Source organism: Ovis canadensis, chromosome 16, assembly GCF_042477335.2.
Source record: "Ovis canadensis isolate MfBH-ARS-UI-01 breed Bighorn chromosome 16, ARS-UI_OviCan_v2, whole genome shotgun sequence".
In the NCBI taxonomy this organism is placed as follows: domain Eukaryota; kingdom Metazoa; phylum Chordata; class Mammalia; order Artiodactyla; family Bovidae; genus Ovis; species Ovis canadensis.
This window is the reverse complement of record NC_091260.1, coordinates 37,979,213-38,005,430: the sequence shown is the minus strand read 5'-3', so window position 1 is coordinate 38,005,430 and position 26,218 is coordinate 37,979,213. Positions and strand designations below refer to the sequence as shown.

General features: G+C 40.9%; 1 protein-coding gene across 1 annotated transcript in view; it reads right to left on the bottom strand.

Moving 5' to 3' along the window:
• ARL15 (ARF like GTPase 15) overlaps positions 1-26,218 on the bottom strand; it is a 462,998-nt gene that overhangs the window by 291,067 nt on the left and 145,713 nt on the right. The window contains exon 2 of the mRNA XM_069556557.1: positions 9,121-9,265. Within this exon, the coding sequence (XP_069412658.1) occupies positions 9,121-9,265 (145 nt within the window). The remainder of the gene's footprint in view (positions 1-9,120; positions 9,266-26,218) is intronic.

Below are 26,218 nucleotides of genomic sequence, written 5' to 3'. Positions count from 1 at the left end.
AATTTAATTTCCTTCTACAGAAGGCTGTATATGTTTCTCAATATGTGATCATTTCAATTGATGTACTACAAGTTAATTAACAGACTCCTTTGATACAGAACATTTAAATTACTTTAAAGTTTCAGTTATACAAAATGTAGCAATCATTTGTTCATATAGTTTCTCTGAAATTACATGCTTACAGTAAATTCTCAGTTGACACTATTACTAGGCCAAGGGATGTAAATATTTTGGTAACCTTTAATTTACATGAATAACTGCTTTCCAAAAAAAGAGGGGAGGCAACACCAATCACAATGTCAGCATTAATTCATGTGCATATGAAGGGAACCACAATCTTCACAGCATTGGGACAAAATGAAAAGTTCGGTGAATTTAGCTATAAAATTAACATTTTATTCCTTTTCTAGTAAAATTGACTTCTGATAAGGCTGTACCTTTCTGTTTCCCATTAATTCTTTTTATGAATATCTCTTTGTGAACCTAGCTTAATTTATTAATTAGATTCTCGGTACTATTTGAGAATGTGACTGAATTCTCTAAATGGGACAGTCATAAACTCCTGCCTATAACATCTTATACAAATATTTCTCAATAGCATTGCTTTCACTTATATTTCTCCTCTGAATTTTAGCTTTCCAGTCTTTCGAAATTTTCATATAGTTAGGTTCTCTTGCTCCTTCACTGTGTACATTATTCTTCATAGGCCTCCTGTGACTGTTTTCCCATCTCCCCATCGAATGTTCACACGGACGTGTGCCTTTCCGACCTCCACCACTGGGTTCTGTCATTTATTAGAAGACCTTTCTTCTACCTCCTCTGTTCTTTTTCAGTTACATACATATACAACAAAAGGAACTGGAAGCTGAGTTTGAGCGCAGCAGCAATGTCTATCCGGACTGGGGTTCTATGAGTCCACTGATAACTGAAATCATCCTGCTTAGTTCTCCTTTGCCTCCACCCCTCCTTCCTCTGTCACCACTAGTTTCTCTAACATCTTGCCCACCTTCATTAGTTACAATAAACACACAGACTCAACCAACAAGCATCTACCTCTTCTCTTCTATATCCTCACTTCACACCTCCTGCCCAAACTCTGCTCTCCCTTAATCATTACAAGGCCCTCCCACTGAATCCAGGGAACCTCACCTTTGTTAAGAAAAGTCTTCTCTGGGCTCCAACATTTTCTTACATGCTTTTCTGTCCTCTTTCTACCAGCACACAGAGCTCTTTCTTCCCTTATCAGTGTTACCTAGGACAAGCTCTGTTTCCTTACACTTTTACCTTTTTACCATCTGTTGTTGTTCAGCTGCTAAGTCATGTCCGACTCTTTGCGACCCTATGAACTGCAGCACACCAGGCTTCCCTGTCCTTCACTATCTTCTGGAGTTTGCTCAAACTCATATCCATTGAGCTGGTGATGCCACCCTGCCATCACATCCTGTCTCCCCCTTGTCCTCCTGCTTCAATCTTTTGCAACATCAGAGTCTTTTCCAATGAATCGGTTCTTCATATCAGGTGGCCAGTGTAATGGAGCTTCAACATCAGTCCTTCCAATGAATATTCAGGGTTGAATTCCTTTAGGATAGACTGGTTTGATCTCCTTGCTGTCCAAGGGACTCTCAAAAGCCTTCTCCAGCATCACAGTTCAAAAGCATCAATTCTTCAGTGCTCAGGCTTCTTTATGGTTCAACTCTCACATCTGTACATGACTACTGGAAAAACTTCAGCTTTGACTATATGGATCTTTGTCGGCAAAGTGATGTCTCTCTTTTAACATGCTATCTACATTTGTCATAGATTTTCTTCCAAGGAGCAAGCGTCCTTTATATTTCGTGGCTGCAGTAACCTTCCACAGTGATTTTGGGACTCCCCCAAAATAAAATCTGCCACTGTTTCCACTTTTCCCCCATCTATTTGCCATGAAATGATGGGACCAGATGCCATGAATTTAGTATTTTGAATATTGAGTTTTAAGCCAGTTTCTTCACTCTCCTCTTTTACCCTCATTAAATGGCTCTATAGTTCATCTTCACTTTCTGCCATTAGAGTGGTATCATCTCTCATCTCTTAATAATGTCCCACTTGAATTTGTGACATTTGTTTATATGTGGACCTTTGGATTTCCATACACTAACTTTCCATTCATGTATGGATGTGAGAGTTGGACTGTGAAGAAGGCTGAGCGCCAAACAATTGATGCTTTTGAACTGTGGTATTGGAAAAGACTCTTGAGAGTCCCTTGGACTGCAAGGAGATCCAACCAGTCCATTCCAAAGGAGATCAGCCCTGGGATTTCTTTGGAAGGAATGATGCTAAAGCTGAAACTCCAGTACTTTGGCCACCTCATGTGAAGAGTTGACTCATTGGAAAAGACTCTGATGCTGGGAGGGATTAGGGGCAGGAGGAGAAGGGGACGACAGAGGATGAGATGGCTGGATGGCATCACTGACTTGACGGACGCGAGTCTGAGTGAACTCCGGGAGTTGGTGATGGACAGGGAGGTCTGGTGTGCTGCGATTCATGGGGTGGCAAAGAGTCGGACACAACTGAGCGACTGAACTGAACTTTCAGGGAATTTGTTTATCTATCTGAATGAATTCAATATTTCGCTAACATTTGTCCATCATTCTGTCTGCTTCTAGTCTTAAAGACAACATTCTCCAAAACTAATGATGGAAGTTACCCTTCAAATTTTCACATCTCCAAAACTATCAACTCTAAATTCATACTAGCCATCTCTTCATTTATTGGTGTAAAGTTGCAGATTTCATCAAATTTTCTACATAGAAAACATAGCAAACATACAAAGTTCTACTTATCCCTTGCCAATCTGGAAGCCCTTTCTTTCTTTTTTCTTGCCTGGTGCACTGCCTAGAATCTCCACTACAATGCTGAACAGAAGCAGTGATAACAGACATTCATGTCTTATTCTTTATTTGACTGGGAATAAGTTTTGTATTTCATCATTAAGTATAACAACAGCTATAGATTTTTATAAATGGACTTTAAGAGTTGAGAAAATTCCTTTCTGTTCCAACTTTGGTGAGAGTTTCTCTTTTTTTCATATCAGAAATCAATGTTTTTTGTTTTTATCTCTTGAGATGATCAATATTAGCTAGCTGATAATGTAAGTTAAATTTATTTATTTTTGAATGTGAAGCCAGTCCTGTATTCCCGGGATAAATGTTACTTGGTCATGATATATTAAAGGATAATACCTATTAATATACTATTGTTAGATTTTATTTGCTAGATTTTTGTTTATATTTTTGGCATCTATGTTCATGAGGAATATGGTATGTTACTTTTCTTGTATTACTGTTGTCTGGTTTTAACATTAAACTTGCTGGTCTTATACAAGGAATTTGAAAGTTTTCCCTCTTCTTCAATTTTCTGAAAGATGTTACATAGCACTGGCATTAGTTCCTCTTTCAAATGTTCAAGAAAATTTACCAGTGAAACCAACTAGTTTTTTTTTTTTTTTTAAAAAAACTACAATGTCAATTTCTTTACTAACCACAGATCTGGGTGTTCTATTTATTCTTGAATGAATTTTGATGATTTATCTTTCAAGGAATTTGTCCTTTTAAGTTGTCAAATTTCCTGGCATAAAGTTGTTCATAACATCCTTTTCTAAAAAGATATATATATATTTTGGACTGTGCTGGGTCTTTCTTGCTGCACAGGGGCGTTCTCTGGATGCAGACAGTGGGGGTTACCCTTTGTTGCAGTGCACAGACTTTAGGCACACAGGCTTTCAGTAGTTCTAGAGCACTGGCTCAGTAGTGAGTTGTTTTGTGGCATGTGGGATCTTCTCGGACCAGGGATCAAACCTGTGTCTCCTGCACTGGCAGGCAGATTCGTTACCACTGAGTTGCCAGGGAAGTCTCCTGTTCATAATATTCTATTATCCTTCTAATATCTATAGAATCTACCTTGATGTAACCTCTCTCATTTCTGATGTTATAATTGGTGCCATCTTTTTTTTTTTCCTCATCAGCTTGGCTAGAGTTATTATAAAGTTTATTGATCTTCTCAAAGAACCAGCTGTTGATCTAATGAGTTTTCTCTATTGTTTTTCTATTCCACTGATTTTCACTTTGATCCTTATTATTTCCTTTCTGTTGCTTACTTTGGGTTTAGCCACTTCTTCTCATTCCTTAAGGTGGAGGCTGAGGTCACTGATTTAAGGGCCTTCTTTTCTGATTCAGGAGTTTAAAGCTATGAAATGCCCCCACTGTCCAGGCTTAGAGACATCTCATAAATTTTGATGCGTTGTATTTCTATTCTGTGTAAAATACTTTACAGTTTCTCTTTTGATTTCTTATTTGATCCATTAGATATATAGAAGTAGTTCAGTTTCCTAACTGGAGAAGGAAATGGCAACCCACTCCAGTGTTCTTGCCTGGAGAATCCCAGGGACAGGGGAGCCTGGTGGGCTGCCGCCTATGGGGTCGCACAGAGTCGGACACAACTGATTGCTAATATTCCAGAGACGATCCTGTTATTGGTATCTAATTCAATTCCACTGTGATCTGACAACGTATTTTAATCCTTTTTAATTTACTGAAACTTGTTTCATGCCCTCAAATATGGTCTTATTTGAGAAGACGATTCTCTGTTGCTCTTGGGTAGAGGGTTCTATAAATGTAAATCAGGTCAAGGTTGCTGTTGTTCAAGTCTATTACCTGTTGGCTGATTTTCTTCATATGTGTTCTATCAATAATTAAAAGTATTGAAATCTTTGTAATTGTGGGTTTTGTCAGTTTTTGCTATACGTATTTTGAAGCCATTATTACATACATAAATGTTTTAGCATCATTATGTCCTCTGATTCAGACCCCCTTCATCATTATGAAATGAACTTCTTTATCCCCAGAACTATTCTCTGCTCTAAAGTCTACCTTGTGTGATATAATATAGCCACACCAACTTTCTTTTGATCCCTAGTAGCACCATATATCTTTTTCCATCTTCTTACATTTAACCTGCTTGGGTCTTGCTTTTAATCTAAGCATATCATTTTCAGTCTCTTCATTGAAGAATCTAAACCTTCTGCATTTGATGACTGATGGTCAGATTTGAATGTATCACCTTGCTATTTGAATGTATCACCTTGCTTGTTTTCTATCTGTCCCATATATTCTTGTTTCTCCTTTTTCTGTCTTTTTTAAAACTATTTTTTGTAATTCTGTCTTATCTCATTTATTGCCTTACTAGCTCTCACATTTTGCTTGTTACTTTAGTGGTTGCTTTAGGCTTCATAACATACCTTTAATTTATTATAGCCTACCTTCAGTTCAGTTCAGTTCAGTTCAGTTGCTCAGTTGTGTCCGACTCTTTGCAACCCCATGAATCGCAGCACACCAGGCCTCCCTGTCCATCACCAACTCCCAGAGTCCACCCAAACCCATGTCCATTGAGTCAGTGATGCAATCCAACCATCTCATCCTCTGTAGTCCCCTTCTCCTCCTGCCTTCAAATGTTATTAAACTACTTCATATATAAGAACATAACAGTAGTATACTTCCCTTTTCCCCCCGTGACTTTTATGCTATTGTTCTCATACATTTTACATTTATATGTTATAAACCCCCCAATATATTGCTGTTTTTATTTATACAATTATCTTATAAAGAGATTTGAATAAGAACTAAATCTTATATAATTATCCAGTAATTACAATTTTTGTTACTTTGCTTTGTATAGATCCAGGTTTCCATCTGGAATTATCTTTCTTCTGCTTGAGGAGCTTCCTTTAGCATTTTCTTATAATGTTAGTCTTATAATGTAGGTCTGCTAGCAATAAATATTTTCACTACTTTTACATCTGAAAAAGTCTTTATTTTTACTTTCTTTTTGAGAGACATTGGATATAGGCTGATAGTTTCCCCACCCCCCACCCCCGTTCATAGTTTAAAGATGCACTCCACTGCCTTTTCCCTTGCATTGTTTCCAGTGAGAAATCTGACGTCACTCTTATCTTTGTTTCTGTATATTTTTTTTTCTCTGTTGTTAAGATTTCCTTTTTGTATTACTCAGCATTCTCCAAAGAAACAGAATCAACAGGATGTGTGTGTGCACACACAGAAAAATGTTTATAGGAATTGACATAATATCATGGAGGCTGTCAAGTTCAAAACCTGCAAGGTGGGTCAGCAGACTAGAGACTAAGTAAAGAGTTGACGTTTAAGTCCCAAGGCCAGCACAGATTTCCTTCTTGCTCTGGGGAAGTCAAAGTTTTGATCTATTCAGGCCTTCAACTGATTAGATGAGCCAAACTGCATTATATAAAGAACTTTACTCAAAGTCTGCTGATTTATATATTAATCTCATTTTATATATATATATATACATATATATATATGTATATATATAAACGAACACACTCACAGAAATATCCAGAACAATGTTTGACTATATATCTGAGCACTGTGGCCCAGCCAAATTGACACATAAAATTAACTATCACAAACTATCACTGGCTTTAATAATTTGACTAAGACATGACTTGGTGTACTATCTCTTGTGCTTGTGGTTCAATGAATGTCTTGGATTTGTTATTTATCTTCAAGACACGTAACATTTCATTCATCATTTCTTCAATTATTTTTTCTATCCCTTTCTCTACACCCTCACCTTGATACATTGAAATATTAGGTGTTACTCATATATTAGGTGAATTGAAGTTGTTCTATAGGTCACTCCCCTGGGAAATGAGTAGGACAAGGCTGTATTGTCACCCTGCTTATTTAACTTATATGCAGAGTACATCATGCAAAATGCCAGGCTGGATGAATCACAAGCTGGAATCAAGACTGCCGAGAGAAGTATCAGCAACTTCAGATATGCAGATGATACCGCTTTAATGGCAGAAAGGGTGAAAGAGGAGAGTGAAAAAAGTGGCTTAAAATTCAGCATTCAAAAAATGAAGATCATGGCATCTGATCCCATCACTTCATGGCAAACAGAAGGGGAAAAAATGGAAACAGTGACAGATTTTATTTTCTTGGGCTCCAAAATCACTGCGAATGGTGACTGCAGCCATGAAATTAAAAGACGCTTGCTCCTTGGAAGGAAAGCTATGACAAACCTAGTCAACGTATTAAAAAGCAAGAGACATCACTTTGCTGACAAAAGTCCCTATAGTCAAAGTTATGGTTTTTCTAGTAGTCATGTATGGATGTGAGAATTGGCCCATGAAGAAGGCTGAGTGCTGAAGAACTGACACATTCAAACTGTGGTGCTGGAGAAGACTCATGAGGCGTCCCTTGGACTGCAATGTGATCAAACAAGTCAATCCTAAAGGAAATCAACCTTGACTATTCACTGGAAGGACTGATGATAAACCTGAAGCTCCAACATTTTAGCCACCTGATGCAAACAGCTAACTCATTGACCTTGATGCTGGGAAAGATTAAGGGCAGAAGGAGAAGCGGGCAGCAGAAGATGAGATATATCCTATCCAATGTCTCCCTTTCTCCCTCCCACCACTGCCTTACTTAATGGCTAAGAGTTAAATTACTGAGCACAGTAACAATGGTTTGCCAAGATTTGGACACTGCCTATCTCTTGTGACTCCTGACATTCTACAAACCATGCATCGCAGCCACAGGGAAATGTGGTTCTCAGCAAGTAGCATCCTCTTTCAGGCCTCTCTGCCTTTACACAGACTTCCCCTCTGGCCCCCAAATCTTCTTTCTTCTTCTACCTCACTCTCTTATTCTTACCTCTTGGACAAGCCATGCATCATCCTTTCCTCCCACCAGTCCAAGCAAAACTGATCATTCCTCCTCTTTTGTATATTTCTAGACACAAGCTTAATGTCTATGTGGCCGGTAGACTGACTCTCTGGAATGTTAACTAGAGTTAGCCCCAGTTTCTAACCCTGGATCTAGCACATGGTGCTTGCTTGTGCTTGTGTCAGTTGCTAAGTCATGTCTAACCCTTTCGTGACCACACAAACTGTAGCCTGCCAGGCCCCTCTTTCCATGGGATTTCCCGGGGAAGAAAACTGGAGTGGGTTGCCATTTCCTTCTCCAAGGTAGGTGCTCAAAGTAAGCTGTCTGCATGAAAAATCTTTTTAAGTTTTGCAGACAATGTCTCAGCCCACTCCTCCCACAGTACCTCTGTTTTTCATTTCCTTCAACTATTCTTCCATAATTTCCTTTAATTAACACCTGTCTTTCCTTTCATTTTCAGGTGAAAAAGAGGAGTGACAAAAGCTCTTGATAGCACTTTGAGCTGGATAATTCTTTCTGGTGGGGGCCCATCATGTGTACTATAGGATATTTAACAGTATCCTTGGCTTCTACACAAAAGAAGTCAGTCACACCTTCCCCCAGTTATAAGAACCAAAATGTCTCCAGACATTACCAAATGTCCCCTCAGGAGCAAAATGTGCCCAGACTGAGAACCACTGCCTAGACTGACTTTTTAGGCCACCTCAGTGAACATGGTAAGCCTGACTGATGGTCCCTGTGCCTACCATCTTCCAAGGAAGAAGACTGAGATTCTACTTGTACTGTGTAGGGAGTGTGTGACCAACACAAGTAGGTTAGGGTGATACCTCCAGGGAGAAGGGCACTCAATGGGTCTGAGATAAACCCATTTGTCACAGTACTAGGAGTCTAGGCTGCAGAGTTATTTTCTGTCAGCATTCTCCTGGCTTGATTTATTCAGTGGCACTGAAATGACCAACTAGAGGGATGGAAGGTACAATTTGATGCTATTAAGTCCTAATCGCTCAGTTGTGTCTGACTCTTTGCGACCCCATGGACTGTAGCCTACCAGGCTCCTCTGTCCATGGGATTTTCCAGCTAACAGTACTGGAGTGGATTGCCATTTCCTTCTCCAGGGGATCTTCCCAACCCAGGGCTCGAACCCGGGTCTTCCTCATTGTAGACAGACACTTTACCGTCTGAACCACCAGGGAAGAACAATGCTATTAAAGCCTCCTTTAAATATAGTTTGAAAAATAAGAGTAACTGAAAATAAATAATACACTCACTGAACAATCTCAGTGAAATGAGGGGATCCCACCAAAGCACAGGAAGCAAAAGAGAGCATCTCAATGCGGGGGAAGAAAAAGGACGCGGACCCTGGTGCAGTACCCACCTGTTGTTGACACAACGCTGTCAGGGCTTTCGCTGCAGAGCTTGGACAGCAGACTGGTCTTGCCAGAGCCCGTGAGGCCTATGCAGACCAGGTCATACTCTGGGCGTGCAGGAGGTGGACCCTTGCAGCAGAGTGCTCTAAAACACTGCCAAGAGAGAGGAAATACGGCCCTTTAATAAGACTGTAGAGGCAAAGCACAGTCACATTTTAAATCACATATTGAGAAGTAACCAAATATCCTATTCATTCTAAGATGGAAAGGGGCCTTGACAGTGAGAGACCTGAGGATATCGCCTTGACTAAGCATTCAAAATTAATATCCCAGGAATGAGACCCACAAGGACTTGCAGACCCCCTCCTGCTGTGATGCGGGCACTGCAAGGGGCACCACGTCATTGCACAATTTTCCCGTCAAAAATGCACCACCAGCATCCAAGCACCAGGAGGTCAGACACCACCACTGTGAGGAGCATTCTGCAGGACAATTAGCCTGCTCGCCTCTAACATCTCAAAGAAAGGCTGAGGAACTGTTTCAGGTTAAAGAAGGCTAAAGAGATGTAATAATCCAATGCCTCCTGGACTGGATCCTGGATTAGGTGGAGGAAAAACACCATAAACCAACATTGTATAAATCAACAGCTGAATAGAGACTGAATATTAGAACCTGCAATGATAGTACTGCATAAGGTTAAGTTTCCTGAATTTTATCATTAGACTATGGTTAGCAAATGAATATCACTGTCCCGAGAAAACAAATACTAAACTATTTAGTGATGAAGGGTCTTGACATCTGCAGTTAACTGGCTAAGAATATTTCTAAATCTCTACCTCCATCACCACTTCCACACCTAGATGGTGAGGAATGTAATAAAGCAATCATGGTAAAATGTTAATGACGGAGGAACCTGAGTGGAGTCTAAAGGAAATTCCATGTACTAGTCTTACAATGCTTTAATATTATTCCAAAATAAAATTCTTTTAAAATCATTAAATCCAATTCCCACATATATCACTGTAATCCTGACTTTTGAAACATTTTGTGCGTGCTTAGTCACTAACTCATGTCTGACTGTTTGTGACCCCATGGACTATAGCCCGCCAGGCTCCTCTATCCATGGGATCCTCCAGGCAAGAATAGTGGAGTGGGCAGCCATTCCCTTCTCCAGGGGATCTTCCTAATCCAGGGATCAAACCTGGGTCTTCTGCATTGAAGGTGGATTCTTTACCATCTGAGCCACTAGGGAAGCCCAATATGGGGTGACTGGGCTTCATCAGGGCTATCATCTAAATGAGATGAGAAACTGGGGAAAAGTATGCTGAAAAAGCAAAGTGACAGAAAAGATTCCCTTACTGGTCAATTTTGTTAAAAACAAAACAAAACACTGACTTCTTAAATCTGGACAAAGAAAATCACATACCACCCTTGAAACTTCAACTAGCCTTCCTAAACCACCAAACAGAAGGAGTTCCACTTTTGGGAAAAGCAAATTAAATAAATAGCAACAAAAATCCTCTTCTGACGCAATGTAGAATTTTGCTTCAGATCAAATGACCTCAGGGTACTATGAACTAGTACTTGCTCTGCAATAGTTAAAAGACCAGGGGATTTGGGAGACTGGAAATCATCCATGCAGTTTTTGGTCTTTCTACTTAATTGACATCTGCTTATTAGAGGCCACCTAGTTTATAAAGTATTTAGGCCCTTAAAGATGCATGAGAGGAAGGAGGAGACAGGGAGATGAAACAGATGCAGATCTATTGACCTCTTGGTCCTTTAGAGATCATGAGAGAAAAGACCTATAAAAAGTCTGTGCTAATTCTTCTCACGCAGATGAACTATGAGGTCTAACGGGCTGTTTACTCTTACAAATCAAGCTTGACTATGTCTCACCCTCACTTCTCATAGTCAGGAAGTCCAATCTGTACAACCTCTGAAATAGCTCTAGAATCTATCTGCTTCTCTCCAGCCCAGGTCATTGATGCTTGGACAACATCAAAATCCTCCAACGAGTCCTAGTATGTTAACCACTGCCCCCTCTATTCTCTTATGCGGCTGCCATTATGATCCTGGTGGTCTACAGGGCCCTCCATGATCTGCTTAACCCAAGCTTCCAGCCTCATCTCCGTAACTCTCCATCTTAATCCTCCACCTCCAGTAACATTGACCTTCTGGCATCGCACAGCATTCAACACATGCCACTCCCTTTTCCCCCAACTTTTGGGTGGTGAACGCTTCATTGACTTTCAGATTCCGGTTAAAGAACCACTTCCTCAGCACTGCCTGCTCTGCTGCTAAGAGTATGTGAGCAATTTTGTGTCAAGCTCTCAGAGCACATTTGTTGTCAATTCATCACACAGACAATTAGCTTCTTATCTATCACCAGACTGTGGGAACCATATCTGTCCATCTTCATCTCAGTATCCCCAGTGCTTAGTGGAGACCACAGCATAGAATCCACTTTCAATGAATCACTGCTGAATGACATTTAAATATCATCTAAGAAAAGAGAAAAGAAAATGTAAAGGTTAACAGGAAGCTTGATCGATGCTCTCTGGGCACCTCATACTTCAAGAAATAGTGTTAACAATGAGAAATACTAGACTTTTTCATTTCTCTCCAATGCCAGAAGTTTAAGCCCAGTTCCCAAAAGAGTAATTTTGACGTGCAGGACCTACTTTCTTGGTATGACAGAACTTCTTTTTGTCCTAAATTCACTTTTCCTTGGCTTTTAAGAAGCTCTGCCTACTTCTGGTAAACTCTATGATCATCTAACTCATGTTCTTCCTGGATTTATTAAACTCTAATCATATTTCTTCTCAGTCTTTTCAAGTCTGAGAAGTCCTAATTATTTCAGTCTGCCTTCATATAGCAAACCCCTCCCACTCCACCAGATTAGTGACCTTTCTCTGGCCTTACTTGAGCTTGATTTTGCCTTTCCTACAAGATTAATGACTAGGACTACAAAAAGTATCCTAGATGCCAGTACTTCACATCCCAATTTCGTAGGAAGGTTGGCTGATAACGACAGACTTTTTGCAAACTTTTTCTTACCCATAAAAGAAAGAAGTCCCCTGGACTCATGATGAGAGTTTTCCTGAGAGACAGATATACGTATGTATGCATTCCCTCAAAGACTAGCCAGCAGCTGTGCACTAAGAAAAGCTCTGCCAAGTTCAGCTATGACAGATAACACCACTAGTCTCTCTTACTGGGTCGCTTTGGTCTTTTTGGGAAAAGAGGGGAGAGACCACATTCCTGCTCTAAACACCCCAATTTGTGCTCAGCTCCTCTACTGAAATTCCCCTGAACTATCTCTTGAAAAGAAGACTGACCCACCTAAACTGGTCCAAATGGTCATCAATCTTAAATACAAGATGAAATTGCAGGTGACTGATAAATTAGCCAATCTGATCACACGATCACAGCCTTGTCTGACTCAATGAAACTAGGCCATGCCATGTGGGGCCACCCAAGATGGACAGGTCATGGTGGAGAGTTCTGACACAACGTGGTCCACTGGAGAAGGGAATGGCAAACCACTTCAGTATTCTTGCCTTGAGAACCCCATGAACAGTATGAAAAGGCAAAAAGGTAGGACACTGAAAGATGAACTCCCCAGGTCGGTGGGTGCCCAATATGCTACTGGAGATCATGGAGAAATAACTCCAGAAAGAATGAAGGGATGGAGCCAAAGCAAAAACAACACCCAGTTGTGGATGTGACTGGTGATGGAAGCAAGGTCCGATGCTGTAAAGAGCAACAGTGAATAGGAACCTGGAATGTTAGGTCCATGAATCAAGGCTTCCAATCAAATTGGAAGTAGTCAAACAGGAGATGGCAAGAGGGAACATTGACATTTTAGGAATCAGCAAACTAAAATGGACTGGAATGGGTGAATTTAACTCAGATGATCATTATATCTACTACTGTGGGCAAGAATCCCTTTGAAGAAATGGAGTAGCCATCATAGTCAACAAAAGAGTCTGAAATGCAGTACTTGGATGCAATCTCAAAAACGACAGAATGATATCTGTTTGTTTCCAAGGCAAATCATTCAATGTCATGGCAATGCAAGTCTATGCCCTGACCAGAAATGCTGAAGAAGCTGAAGTTGAACAGATCTATGAAGACCTACAAGACCTTCTAGAACTAACACCCCAAAAAGATTTCCTTTTCATTGTAGGGGACTGGAATGCAAAAGTAGGAAGTCAAGAACACCTGGAGTAACAGGCAAATTTGGCCTTGGAATACAGAACAAAGCAGGGCAAAGGCTAATAGGGTTTTTCCAGGAGAATGCACTGGTCATAGCAAGCACCCTCTTTCAACAACACAAGAGAAGACTCTACACATGGACATCACCAGATGGCCAACACTGAAATCAGATTGATTATATTCTTTGCGGCCAAAAATGGAGAAGCTCTATACAGTCAGCCAAACAAGACCGGGAGAGGACTGTGGCTCAGATCAGAAACTCCTTATTGCCAAATTCAGACTTAAATGGAAGAAAGTGGGGAAAACCACTAAACCATTCAGGTATGACCTAAATCAAATTCCTTATGATTATACAGTGAAAGTGAACAACAGATTAAAGGGACTAGATCTGATAGAGTGCCTGATGAACTATGGACAGAGGTTCGTGACACTGTACAGGAGGCAGGGATCAAGACCATCCCCAAGAAAAAGAAATGCAAAAAAGCAAACTGGTTGTCTGAGGAGGCCTTACAAATAGCTGTGAAAAGAAGAGAAGCGAAAAGCAAAGGAGAAAAGGAAAGATATTCCCATTTGAATGCAGAGTTCCAAAGAACAGCAAGGAGACATAAGAAAACCTTCCTCAGCCAGCAATACAAAGAAATAGAGGAAAACAACAGAATGGGGAAAGACTTGAGATTTCTTCTAGAAAATCAGAAATCCTAAGAGAACATTTCATGCAAAGATGGGCTCAATAAAGGATAGAAATGGTATGGATCTGACAGAAGCAGAAGATATTAAGAAGAGGTGGCAAGAATACATGGAACTATACAAAAAAGATCTTCATGACCCAGATAATCATGATGCTGTGATCACTCACCTAGAGCCAGACATCCTGGAAAGTAAAGTCAAGTGGGCCTTAGAAAGCATCACTATGAACAAAGCTAGTGGAGGTGATAGAATCCCAGCTGAACTATTTCAAATCCTGAAAGATGATGCTGTGAAAGTGTTGCACTCAATACGTCAGCAAATTTGGAAAACTCAGCAGTGGCCACAGGACTGGAAAAGGTCAATATTCATTCCAATCCCAAAGAAAGGCAATGCCAAGGAATGCTCAGACTACTGCACAAGTGTACTCATCTTACAAATTAGTAAAGTAATGCTCAAAATTCTCCAAGCCAGGCTTCAGCAATACGTGAACCATGAACTTCCAAATGTTCAAGCTGGTCTTAGAAAAGGTAGAGGAACCAGAGATCAAATTGCCAACATCCAACAGGATCACCAAAAAAGCTAGAGAGTTCCCAAAAAACATCTATTTCTGGTTTATTGACTATGCCAAAGCATTTGACTGTGGGGATCACAATAAACTGTGGAAATTTCTTCAAGATATGGGAATGCCAGACCACCTGACCTGCCTCTTGAGAAACCTGTATGCAGGTCAGGAAGAAACAGTTAGAACTGGACATGGAACAACAGACTGGTTCCCAATAGGAAAAGGAGTACATCAAGGCTGTATACTGTCACCCTGCTTATTTAACTTACATGCAGAGTACATCATGAGAAACGCTGGGCTGGAGGAAGCACAAGGTGGAATCAAGATTGCCGGGAGAAATATCAATAAGCTCAGATAAGTATATGACACCACCCTTATGGCAAAAAGTGAAGAACTACAGAGCCTCTTGATGAAAGTGAAAGAAGAGCGTAAAAAGTTGGCTTAAAGCTCAACATTCAGAAAACTAAGATCATGGCATCTGTTCCCATCACTTCATGGCAAATAGATGGGGAAACAGTGGATGACTTTTTTTTTTTTTTCCTGGCTCCAAAATCACTGCAGATGGTGAATGCAGCCATGAAATTAAAAGACACTTACTCCTTGGGAGGAAAGTTTGACCAACCTAGATAGCATATTAAAAAGCAGAGACATTACTTTGCCAACAAAGGTCTGTCTAGTCAAGGCTATGGTTTTTCCAGTAGTCATGTATGGATGTGAGACTTGGAGTATAAAGAAAGCTGAGTACCGAAGAATTGATGCTTTTGAACTGTGGTGTTGGAGAAGACTCTTGAGAGTCCCTTGGACTGCAAGGAGATCCAACCAGTCCATCCTAAAGGAGATCAGTCCTGGGTGTTCACTGGAAGGACTGATGTTGAAGCAGAAACTCCAATACTTTGGCCACCTGATGCAAAGAGCTGACTCATTTGAAAAGACCCTGATGCTGGGAAAGATTGACAGTGGGAGGAAAAGAGGACAACAGAGGATAAGCTAGTTGGATGGCATCACCAACTCAATGAACATGAGTTTGGGTAGGCTCCAGGAGTTGGTGTTGGTCAGGGAGGCCTGGCGTCTGCAGTTCATAGGGTCGCAAAGAGTAGGACACAACTGAGTGACTGAACTGAACTGATTGCCATATATTGCCCAGTTTCAATCATTCATATGCCAATATTACTCAACATATTTTGGAAAACGTTCCAGAATTTTATCTTCATGTTCTTTTTAAATTCCAGAGTGTAAAAACTTTGCAGCCAAACCCAGAAATACCTACATCATCTGCTCATTTATTCTAGGTCATCTAAGACGTGGGTAACATAAAAGGCAATTGAGGAGTGACATTCTACTCTACTCCTGTCTTTTATCTCGTCTCTCTGTCCTCCTATGATGCCATCTCCACCCCATGTTTTCAGCCTGGTAAGACACATAATATAATATTTCCCCTCTTCCTCCAATCTCTTTCTTGAATTTCAGGCTCTGTATTTCAACTGTTCTGAAAGAATCCAAACTAAATCTGAATAAAACAACCCACCCCAAAAACACAGGCTATAGAGATAAGACATTTTGGAACATAAAAAGCATAAAGGTTAAACTGACAATTATTATAAGACAGTATCTTTGAAATGAGTCACAGACTCTTTGGGTGTTTATTCGAAATAAATAAATCCAATGGTTGACAGGGATGGTGTCAGATTTGAAGCCAACAAAATAAGGTGCTTAAAACTATGCTACTTCAAATGGGGGAAGAATGTTCATGTTTTTTGAGTCAGTCCCTAAAAACTACAGTTTTCACTTGGTTTTCACTTTAATACTTAATGAAGCTTTGGATCTCGTAGTCAATTTACTTAAAATTACTCATTTTGGCCTCTAGACTATACTGTACCAAAGTTCATTGTGTCTGTCTCGTAAAGCAGCCCGTGCATTGTTAAGAGTAAGCCCCTTTCAGTGGTGTACAATGCTAAACACAAAGCTGTCGGCTGTCCTGACAGCACACAGAAAACTCAGGCTTCATTCCCAGGCCAGACACTGAGGCATTGTATGATTCTGTGCAGGCCCATAAACCTAGCCGGCTTCAGTCTCCCCATGATTAACCAGTAACGTTTTAATACCATCAGCCACTTCCTTTCTTTAGGTGGATGTTATGAGGCATTATTAGTTCAATGCATTATGCTACAAGATGGTAACATACAAGTAAGTAAGTGCATTTATTATTTTACCTTATCTCACTAAGGTATCTTAGATGATTGTCATGTCTCTTGGGTAAGGGCCTGGCAGTCCACCATGCAGCCTAGTCTATGGTACTTCCCTTCCACCAGCCCACAGCTGCCTCCACATGCTCCTCCCAGTCCAACCAAAGACACTAACAGACACAAAGCTTAACCTGCTCTTGCAGCAGGGAATAGGGAACAGGGTGAGCCCGCATGCAGGATGCCAGCAGACAACCAAGGTCACGGTCTCTTGCTTAGACTGCTCAGTTCATAGGTCTGTTCACACAGGGTCTGTTATGACTTGCTCCTTCCCAAAAGAACCAAGTCTCTCTCTTATCATGTTCAGATCCAGGTTGTTTCCTGCCAGCTTAAGTTCACGAGCTTCTACCAACACTGTATGTGAGGAAACAGTGAGCCAATGTCTTGAGAGAGGGCCAAGACTGAATCACCAGTAGTAACTCTGTGTTGTAGACTCTGGACAAATTGTATACGCCTGAGCTGAAAGGCAGATTAGCCAAAAAGCCTAAGCCAAAATATTCAAGAATATTTTCTTGAAGGAGGATGATCACATACATGTATCAGGGGAAAAAAAAAATTAGCAAAAGATTAAATCGCATGGGTACAATGAGGAGTTGTATTTCAGCCTGGTGGTCTAGCACTAAGGCAGCAAGATTATCTTAAAATATCCCCATTTCTGCTGGGGACAGTACCAGACATTGGTAAACTCATGGAACAACTGTTCAACAAACTGACGCTGTAAAGCACCAATGAAGCACTTACCATATATCACTCTTTCCTCTACATCTCTACCTTAATGATGCCAGCCATCCTCCAAATCACTCTCTAGTCCCACAAATAGCCTGAGCACTTCGTGTTTCTATGCCACCCGGGTCCCGTGTACTCAGAAGAAAGGTTCTTCCTCTTCTCTATTTGACAAATTTCTGTTCAAAGTTCTGCTCAGATGACATCTCCTCCAGAAGGTCTCCAATTCCATCTGAGAGAACTATTCCTTTCTTCCACTCTTTGGTCCTTTAACATACTTCCAGCACTGTGGTTAATATTATGCCACATATATTTTTTTCCCTGACTTCTATCAGAATTATTAGATAACAGATTTATGCACACTGACCCAATAATCCCTGGTCTGATTACTCGGTTAAAAAGTTTAATTTTACAGCCACCCACGGTGGCCAAGCACCAAAGCAGAGAGGCAGAGCTGTCATACAATTCACATTTCTAGTCAGAGTCCTGCTCGAGGTCCTCCCCCTCTGGCACGGGCCCTGGCACTGCCAGTATCACTTAATCCCTAGCCTCTGGGGACATGGCATTTGTTTCAAGTGATGCTCTGTTTTTCATCTTGAATACATGACTTTATTCTGTACATGATTTCAATTTGATTGAGGCTCTGTAGAGTTCCTGGAAAATTTTCTTCTGTCAGTTTTGGGGCTTCCCATAGCCATAAAGTCACTGCCCAAGCACCATACTGTCTCCTCCTTATTTATCAATAAAACAGGTCTTGCCAAACAAAACCCAGAGGTTTCCTATGGTGGATGACTACATCTTTCTCTGGAGCCCTCAGATGGGGCCTAGCACTTTGCTCAATGAATATTTGTCAAATTAACAAAAAATTAGTTAATTGGTACCTAAAAGCAAGAGAAAAGTCACCCATAACTTGAAATGGATATATTTCTTAGGTGGTTTTGTTTCAAAACCAGAGAGACACCTATACATTTTGACCTTCATCAACTCTCACAATGACAAAAAAGATTTTGAAAAGAAGTCAATTTCTAGAATGTTTTCTAACGCTAAATATGTTCACTGAAAAAAATATTAAGTGTGTTAATATATAAAACTATAATTTTAAAATATTTCCTGTCTATAATAATAAAATATGGGTCCATCTTTTGAAAATACAACCAACTGTTTACAGAGCTTGAAAGAACTGATTAAACTCTGAAAAAGACATGAGGAAGAATTGTGTCCTAATAACACAAAACCAAAACCAAAGGTGATCGGTACTATATTAAGCACAAGATATAAATGATCTGTGAGTGTTAATTCACTTACTCCTAGGAACAACCCAATGAGAAAAGTACTTTGCACTTCCCATTTTAAGTTGGGGAAAGGGAGGCCAAAAGAAGTTAAATATGGTTGTTTAAGTGGAACCAGGATTTGAACTCTGGTAATCGTCTGGCTCCAGAGGAATTTTCTGAGTGATGAGAATGAAAAGCCTCTAATACCCGAGGGTGTGTCATACAGAGGCGAAATTAGGGACATTCTGTGAACAGGGCAATGTACAGATACGAAACTGTGCCAGATAGTTTGTAAGACGCAAGAGTTGGGGCTCCAACCAGGGCCATTCGGCTCCAGAGCTCTTACTCATGTCCTCTTGGCCTTGGTACGGCCACGTCTGGAGTCAGGGATGCTGTCCTGAGGGAGTGAAGGGAGGCTTTAACAAGCCTGCCTGTGTAACTGGACAGATGCCTGGAAGAGGAAGGGGAAGATGTGCGTCTCAGTGATGCTTCCTTCCTTGCACTGTCCCATTCATGGCTGAAGTACCTTTTATTCCAGGCAGAAAACTGCATCCTTCTCCCAGAAGAGTTAAAGAAACTGGGTTCCTTCTGGCTGACTTAGGGAGCAGAGAAGGAGGGGGAGCTGGCTGGGGTGGAAGAAAAGAGGACGCTGGAGGGCTGCTAGCACCTTTTGCCTGCTGTTTGCCTCTTGCATTTAACTCTTTTCTCGTCCTGTGGAAAGGTCAAAGCCTGTCTCTGACGAAAAGCCCATGCTAACGGCAGAGATTTCTGATTCTGAGCATGGTAAATAAGGTGGAAAAAAACCTCTAAAGGAAGAGTCTTCAAATTTTCTCCTTTAAAATATATGTGCATGTAAATTATACTTTAATAAAGTAAATAAAACAAGCAAATACTATACAAAATAACACATGTCAGGGAAGAGTACAGGAGAAAATACATGAACAAACTGGGCTGTTTGGAAATCCACGTCAAAGAGACAGCCTATATGAACATGCAAGCTCTTAGCTAACCCTTTCTTTCCATATGCAAGAAGAAAAACGAATTTGAAAAATGCTCTGATGTCTGGGATTACATAGTAGGTCTTGCAAAAGATGTGAGAAGAATATAAATTCAAAATGGCACCCACAGCTACAGAAATAATCAGCAGGGTGACAGAGTGCTGTGAAGAGGCCCTTGATCACCAGGCAGATCCCAGCAGACGACTCCTCTCCATGTTACAAGGGCAATCCACTTTTTGAGGTGAAAAATCCTGTGGCCCTTTAAGACTCTCGTGGGGGAAAAAACAATAAATTGTTTTTACATAAGATGGGTCAAACCTTTCGGCCATGCAGGCTGCTCTGAGCTCACAGATGAAGGCTTTGGCCCAGAATTGTCTCAGGGCTGAGGCTTCTGTCCAATACATCACACTGCCTCAGGACACTAAGTCTGTCTTTGCCTTCCCCTTTGTATTTCTCAATCCACATTCCTTTTTGGGGTGAAATACTCCATTATTTCTGCTTTGTTCTGGGCTGTCTCCTGTCTCTGTCCCTATTAACTCGTGGCAACAAAAGAAACAAACAGAAGCAGGGGATTTCATGCTTAGCAGCTACAGACATTGGCCTCACGGCTTTGCAGAGGGGCAGACATTTGAGACTTTGAATGGAAGAGAGTGCCGCGGCGTTGAACCAGACCAGGGGCCCACGTGGCTCCCAGTCTGCGCATCAGTCATCCTGATAGTGGTATTCACAAGTCCTAGTACACGTATTTCCAGATAAGCCACAAGTCGAGTTTTAAAAGTTAAGGCGTGTATCCGATAATTAGACTAAAGGAACTCTAATTCAAGATTCTCCTATATTCCAACAATCCATAATTTTAGGTCTTCTCATGTAAGAAATAGATTAGGGGGATATTTTTCTATAAATAAAAATGAAGAAACTCAAAGAGGAAGCTAAGTAGAAAATAAACATCTTTCTTGTTTTTAAGATGTAGTTTTTCTTTTACAATGGCTGGACAGAGTATCTAATTTTTCTAATGACAGAATTATTCAATAAAACTAGCAGTAAATTCCCCAGGTTTCACTGTATGTAATGATACAAGCTTAATGCATATTCATAGATGTATACAAATCAGGGCTTCACCTGGGTCATTTTCAGACAATTTATTATGTTTTCCCCTAAAAAGCAAAGAGATACAAATTTAGTTGAACATGAAAGAGACAGTAACACATTTTGTTTTGAACCTCTTTTTTGGTCACTTTCTAAACAGTTTTTCTAAATGAAAAGCAGGGCATAAAAATACAATCACTACCAAAAACATGTTTACTATTCCTTAGCAATGGCATTTTTCTATACTCTGTACACTTAGGAAAAATCAGGGGATGCAAATATTTTAAAAGAGCTAGAATCCCTAGGTAGATCTTCAAGTGAGTTTACAGGTCATCTAAAAATCTCCTAGGAAAAATCCCAACAAAGCAGATTCTCTCTGCTCTTCATGCTTTTGGAACTGGAGATGGGAAGCCTTGGAATAGTCAACAGGAAAACAAATCAAACTAAAGTTGTTTTATTTGTAGACCTGAACAGTGGAAATCCTATTTCATATTTTGGAACCATACAGCATTCCTTCACTCAACAACCTTTAGGCTCCAAGAAGATGGAACTCAGCCCCACAGAGCTCTCAGTCACCAATTCCTCTAAATCTGCCCAATTTGGTCTCTACCATCTCCCTGTTCCTTTCCAGCCCTAAAGCCACTATCAAGGTGTCACCGTTATCTCCTGGAAAACACACTGTCTCTTCCATAATTGGTGTCCTTACTTCAGGTCTTATCCAACTCTGTCTGCTGCTGCTGCTGCTACGTCGCATCAGTCATGTCTGACTCTGTGCAACCCCATAGATGGCAGCCCACCAGGCTCCTCGGTCCCTGGGATTCTCCAGGCAAGAATACTGGAGTGGGTTGCCATTTCCTTCTCCAGTGCATGAAAGTGAAAAGCGAAAATGAAGTTGCTCAGTCGTGTCCGACTCTCCCCAACCCTGTGGACTGTAGCCTACCAGGCTCCTCCACCCGTGGGATTTTCCAGGCGAGAGTACTGGAGTGGGTTGCCATTGCCTTCTTCCCAACTCTGTCTACAAAATGCTAATAATGATCTTCCTAAAGCACATCAATCATTCCCATGATGTAAAATCTTTCCATGGTTACCATGCTGTTGCTGTTCAGTTGCTAACTCGTGTCCAACTCTTTGCAACCCCGTGGACTGCAGCACACCAGGTTTCCCCGTCCTTCACTAACTCCCAGAGTTTGCTCAAACTCATGTTCAGTGAGTCAGTAAAGTCATCTAACCATCTCATCCTCTGTCACCCCCTTCTCCTCTGGCCCTCAATCTTTCCCACCATCAGGGACTTTTCCAGTGAGTCAGCTCTTCACATCAGGTGGCCAAAGTATTGGAGCTTCAGTATCAGTCCTTCTAATGAATATTCAGGGTTGATTTCCTTTAGGATTGACTGGTTTGTTCTCCATGCAGTCCGAAGGACTCACAGGAGTCTTCTCCAGCACTACCAATAGCTGTCAGGAAAATGACCAAACTCCTTCTCTAAGCAGATAGGCTTTCTATGGTCTGGATTTGCTTTATTTCTGGCCTTGAATGGTTGTTAGAGGGATGACATGACATAATGTTCATAATGTGTATAAAGTATCCAAACCAGGGTTCAACACAGTCCTCGTGCCAACCACACAGACTTATTTGCAGTTCCTGACCCAGCCTCCTTCATGCTCCAGGTCAAAGGAGGTGACCCTCTGCCTATACATCATTTTCCACTATCTCCATCTAGCTGGCATATAGCTATCCTTTAAAATTCAGCTACATGATCATTTTTTCCAGGAAGACTTCTACAGCGCTTAATCTGATTGAGATGACATTCTTTAAACTCCCTTGGCACTTTTTCTGTTCCACTGTCCTAATATTCACTGTTCTATAGAATAAAGGTGATCTTTAGTCACTGTTCCCTCACTGGGCTTGGAGTACTTAAATGCAGGTTCCACTTCTCATTCAGTTTTGGACCCTAAGTGTCTGATACAGCATTTATCTCGAGGTAGAATATGCTCCCCAGTAATTCACCACATGGCTTGATTAAGTGCATGGTTAGACAAGCCTGACATCCAAACCTATTACAATCTGAATGTTACTTCACCAATACCTGTTTCCTAATCTAGAAAGCAAGGGTCATCTCAAAGGATTGTTGGGAGGAGTAAATGAGATTCTATATACTAAATACTCAGGATGGTATTCAATAATAGGTATTATTATCACTGTGATTGTGGTTATTAGACTTTTCACTTAGAATAGTGCTTTCTCAAAAACTGATTTTGTGACCACCCATCAGGACTCTTCTCACAGTGTACAATTCAAAATAACTCAGGGTCTGGATTTATTTTATTTGTCCATCTGGTCAAAGATCTGATTTGATACGGTAAGTATGAATGGTGGCTAATCACAAAAACAGTCCTTTTGATTTGCTATAATAACTATTAAAAGAGATCATACATAATATGATGCAGAGTGGGGCCATCACTAGATTTTTTCTTCCTGAGAGGAGAAACAGCTTTTAAACATGACTGGTCTATCTTAACAGTTAAATCAATTCTCTTTGATTATGAAATCTCCTGCTATGTCTATGCAGACCGAGACAAAAGCACACTATTGGCGAGGGGAGGGGGGTGGGGGTGGTGTCTCTAATTCTTGAGCATCCTCCAATCACGTTGCTTTAACTGCTGACAAAGACAAACGTTTACTATGGTCTAACTCAGAAGAGTCAATACAGTGAACTAGACGTTATCTCGCCTCACACATCAACACACGTGTCAGACAGACTCTGATTGCGACGTCTGTTGCTGGTGATGAGAGAGGCAGAGAGGGCACAGCTGGATATCTCAGATCCACAGCTGAGCTGGCAGCAGTGGTCGTCAAGCCACCTTCTCACTTTAGAAGCTGGAATGAATCTGAGAGAGTTATTTAAAGGTGTGTTTTATTAAAGAGACACTTTAGAAGACTGTCAAACTTCACAAGCAAAGGCTGAATACACAGATTCAAGCAGTTCTACTTGGGGTCATCTATGAAACATCAATGGATTTCTTTCCACCACAAATAACTCATCAAAAATGAAGTACTGGCAAACATAATCTTCTGTCCCCTCAAAAGATTAGAAGTAGCAATGTGGACTTAATTTATATCATAAACATTTTTATTGTTTGCTTTTATTCCCTGGAATCAATACGGACACAGATACCTTATGTTCCTGTGTATATCACACAGATGGTACAGGTGCTATATATCGCAGGCTGGTGAAGACAATAGAGGGATCCCACGAGCCTGACATATTTAACTGGGGTCTTACTTGAATGAAGTCTCAACAACATCAAGAATTTTTTTTTTTCTTCAAATAAAGCACTCACTCTCTATTCAAAGGAGATCGCAAGCTACCAGGAAAACATGATACTTGATCATCGTTAAGTGTTTTAAAAAGGATGTCCTCCTTTTTCTTTTGTACCAGCCAAGGTTCTGGTTGCAAATACCAGAAAAGTGATTTATTGGAAGGTTATTGATAATTCACAGAACAAACCAGAAGACTAAAAAATTGCTAGAATCAATATAGTCTACAGTAACACTGCAACAACCATTAATTAGTACAGGAGTCACCACTTGTACTAACTGCTTGGCATCCTGTACTGAACTCCACTGCAGCATAAGAATGACCTCTAACTACTCCAACTGGGTACCACCGACCATCAAGCTGGAGCATCCAACTGGCCAAGCCTTGGTTACATTCTGGAGTCCTGGCTGCCAGCTGAAAGAAGTAAGCATTGAAAGAAGTAAGCCCTGATTCCAAGCTCTGGTAGGATCTGTCCCTAAATATTCATTTTCCTCATTGAAAGAAGTAAGCCCTGATTCCAAGCTCTGGTAGAATCTGTCCCTAAATATTCATTTTCAGGGCAGCTAAAAACAACATCAACTACACATTTTGTTCTTTGGCCCAACAGACAATAGACTTTCTCCATTATAACAATTTGGAGACCAAATTAGATGGAACAATGTTTGTTGATTTTCCAATTCCATGGACTTATTCTGATGGAATATGCCAGTCTTGGGCAGAGGGCAAGATGAAAGCTAGTAGAAATATCTAAGCCTGGATTTTCCTGAGCAAAATGTTACATCCTCTCAGTGTCCCACTTGTGTGCTCTTATTTAATACACAGCTTTCCAACATGCATTCTCTTCTCTCGGTCCATCAGTTCAGTTGCTCAGTTAAGTCCAACTCTTTGTGACCCATAGACTGCAGCATGCCACGCTTCCATGCACATCACCAGCCCCCAGAGATTGCTCAAACTCATGTCCATCGAGTTGGTGATGCCATCCAACCATCTCATCCTCTGTCACCCCCTTCTCCTCCTGCCTTCAATCTTTCCCAGCATCAGGGTCTTTTCCAAGGAGTCAGTTCTTCCCATCAGGTGGCCAAAGTATTGGAGTTTCAGCTTTAGCATCAGTCCTTCCAATGAATATTCAGGACTGATTTCCTTTAGCATGGACTGGTTGGATCTCCTTGCAGTCCAAGAGACTCTCAAGAGTCTTCCCCAACACCACAGTTCAAAAGTATCAGTTTTCAGTGCTCAGCATTCTTTATAGCCAAACTCTGACATCCATACATGACTACTGGAAAAACCATAGCTTTGACTAGACAGACCTTTGTTGGCAAAGTAATGTCTCTGCTTTTTAATTGCTGTCTACGTTGGTAATAGCTTTTCTTCCAAGGAGCAAGTGTCTTTTAATTTCACGGCTGCAGTCACCATCTGCAGTGACTTTTGAGCCCCCCAAAATAAACTCTCTCACTGTTTCCATTGTTTCCCCATCTATTTGCCATGAAGTGATGGGACCGGATGCTATGATCTTAGTTTTCTGAATGTTGAGTTTTAAGCCAACTTAAAACTGTCCACACTTCTACCTATAAATTATGTGTAAAAAGATGGGGGCTGGCTGCATCTGTGTAGGAAGCTGATGCCTGATGGCTCTTATGTCCAAATTCGCATGTTCTTGCTTTCTTTTCAAAAGGACTTCCCTGGTGGCTCAGACAGTAAAGCGTCTGTCTACAAGGCGGGAGACCGGGTTTCGATCCCTGGGTTGGGAAGATCTGCTGGAGAAGGAAATGGCAATCCACTCCAGTACTATTGCCTGGAAAATCCCATGGACAGAGGAGCCTGGTAGGCTACAGTCCACGGTGTCGCAAAGAGTCGGACACAACTGAGCAACGTTCTCAACTTTAATATCTTGTAGGAGGAAAATGGGACAGTGTGTGTAGCTCCTAGCTTTTGTTCATTAAGAACTAAACCTCAATCAGGTAACCTGTGCTATTGCTTGTCTAAGATATAGACTCCCTAAGGA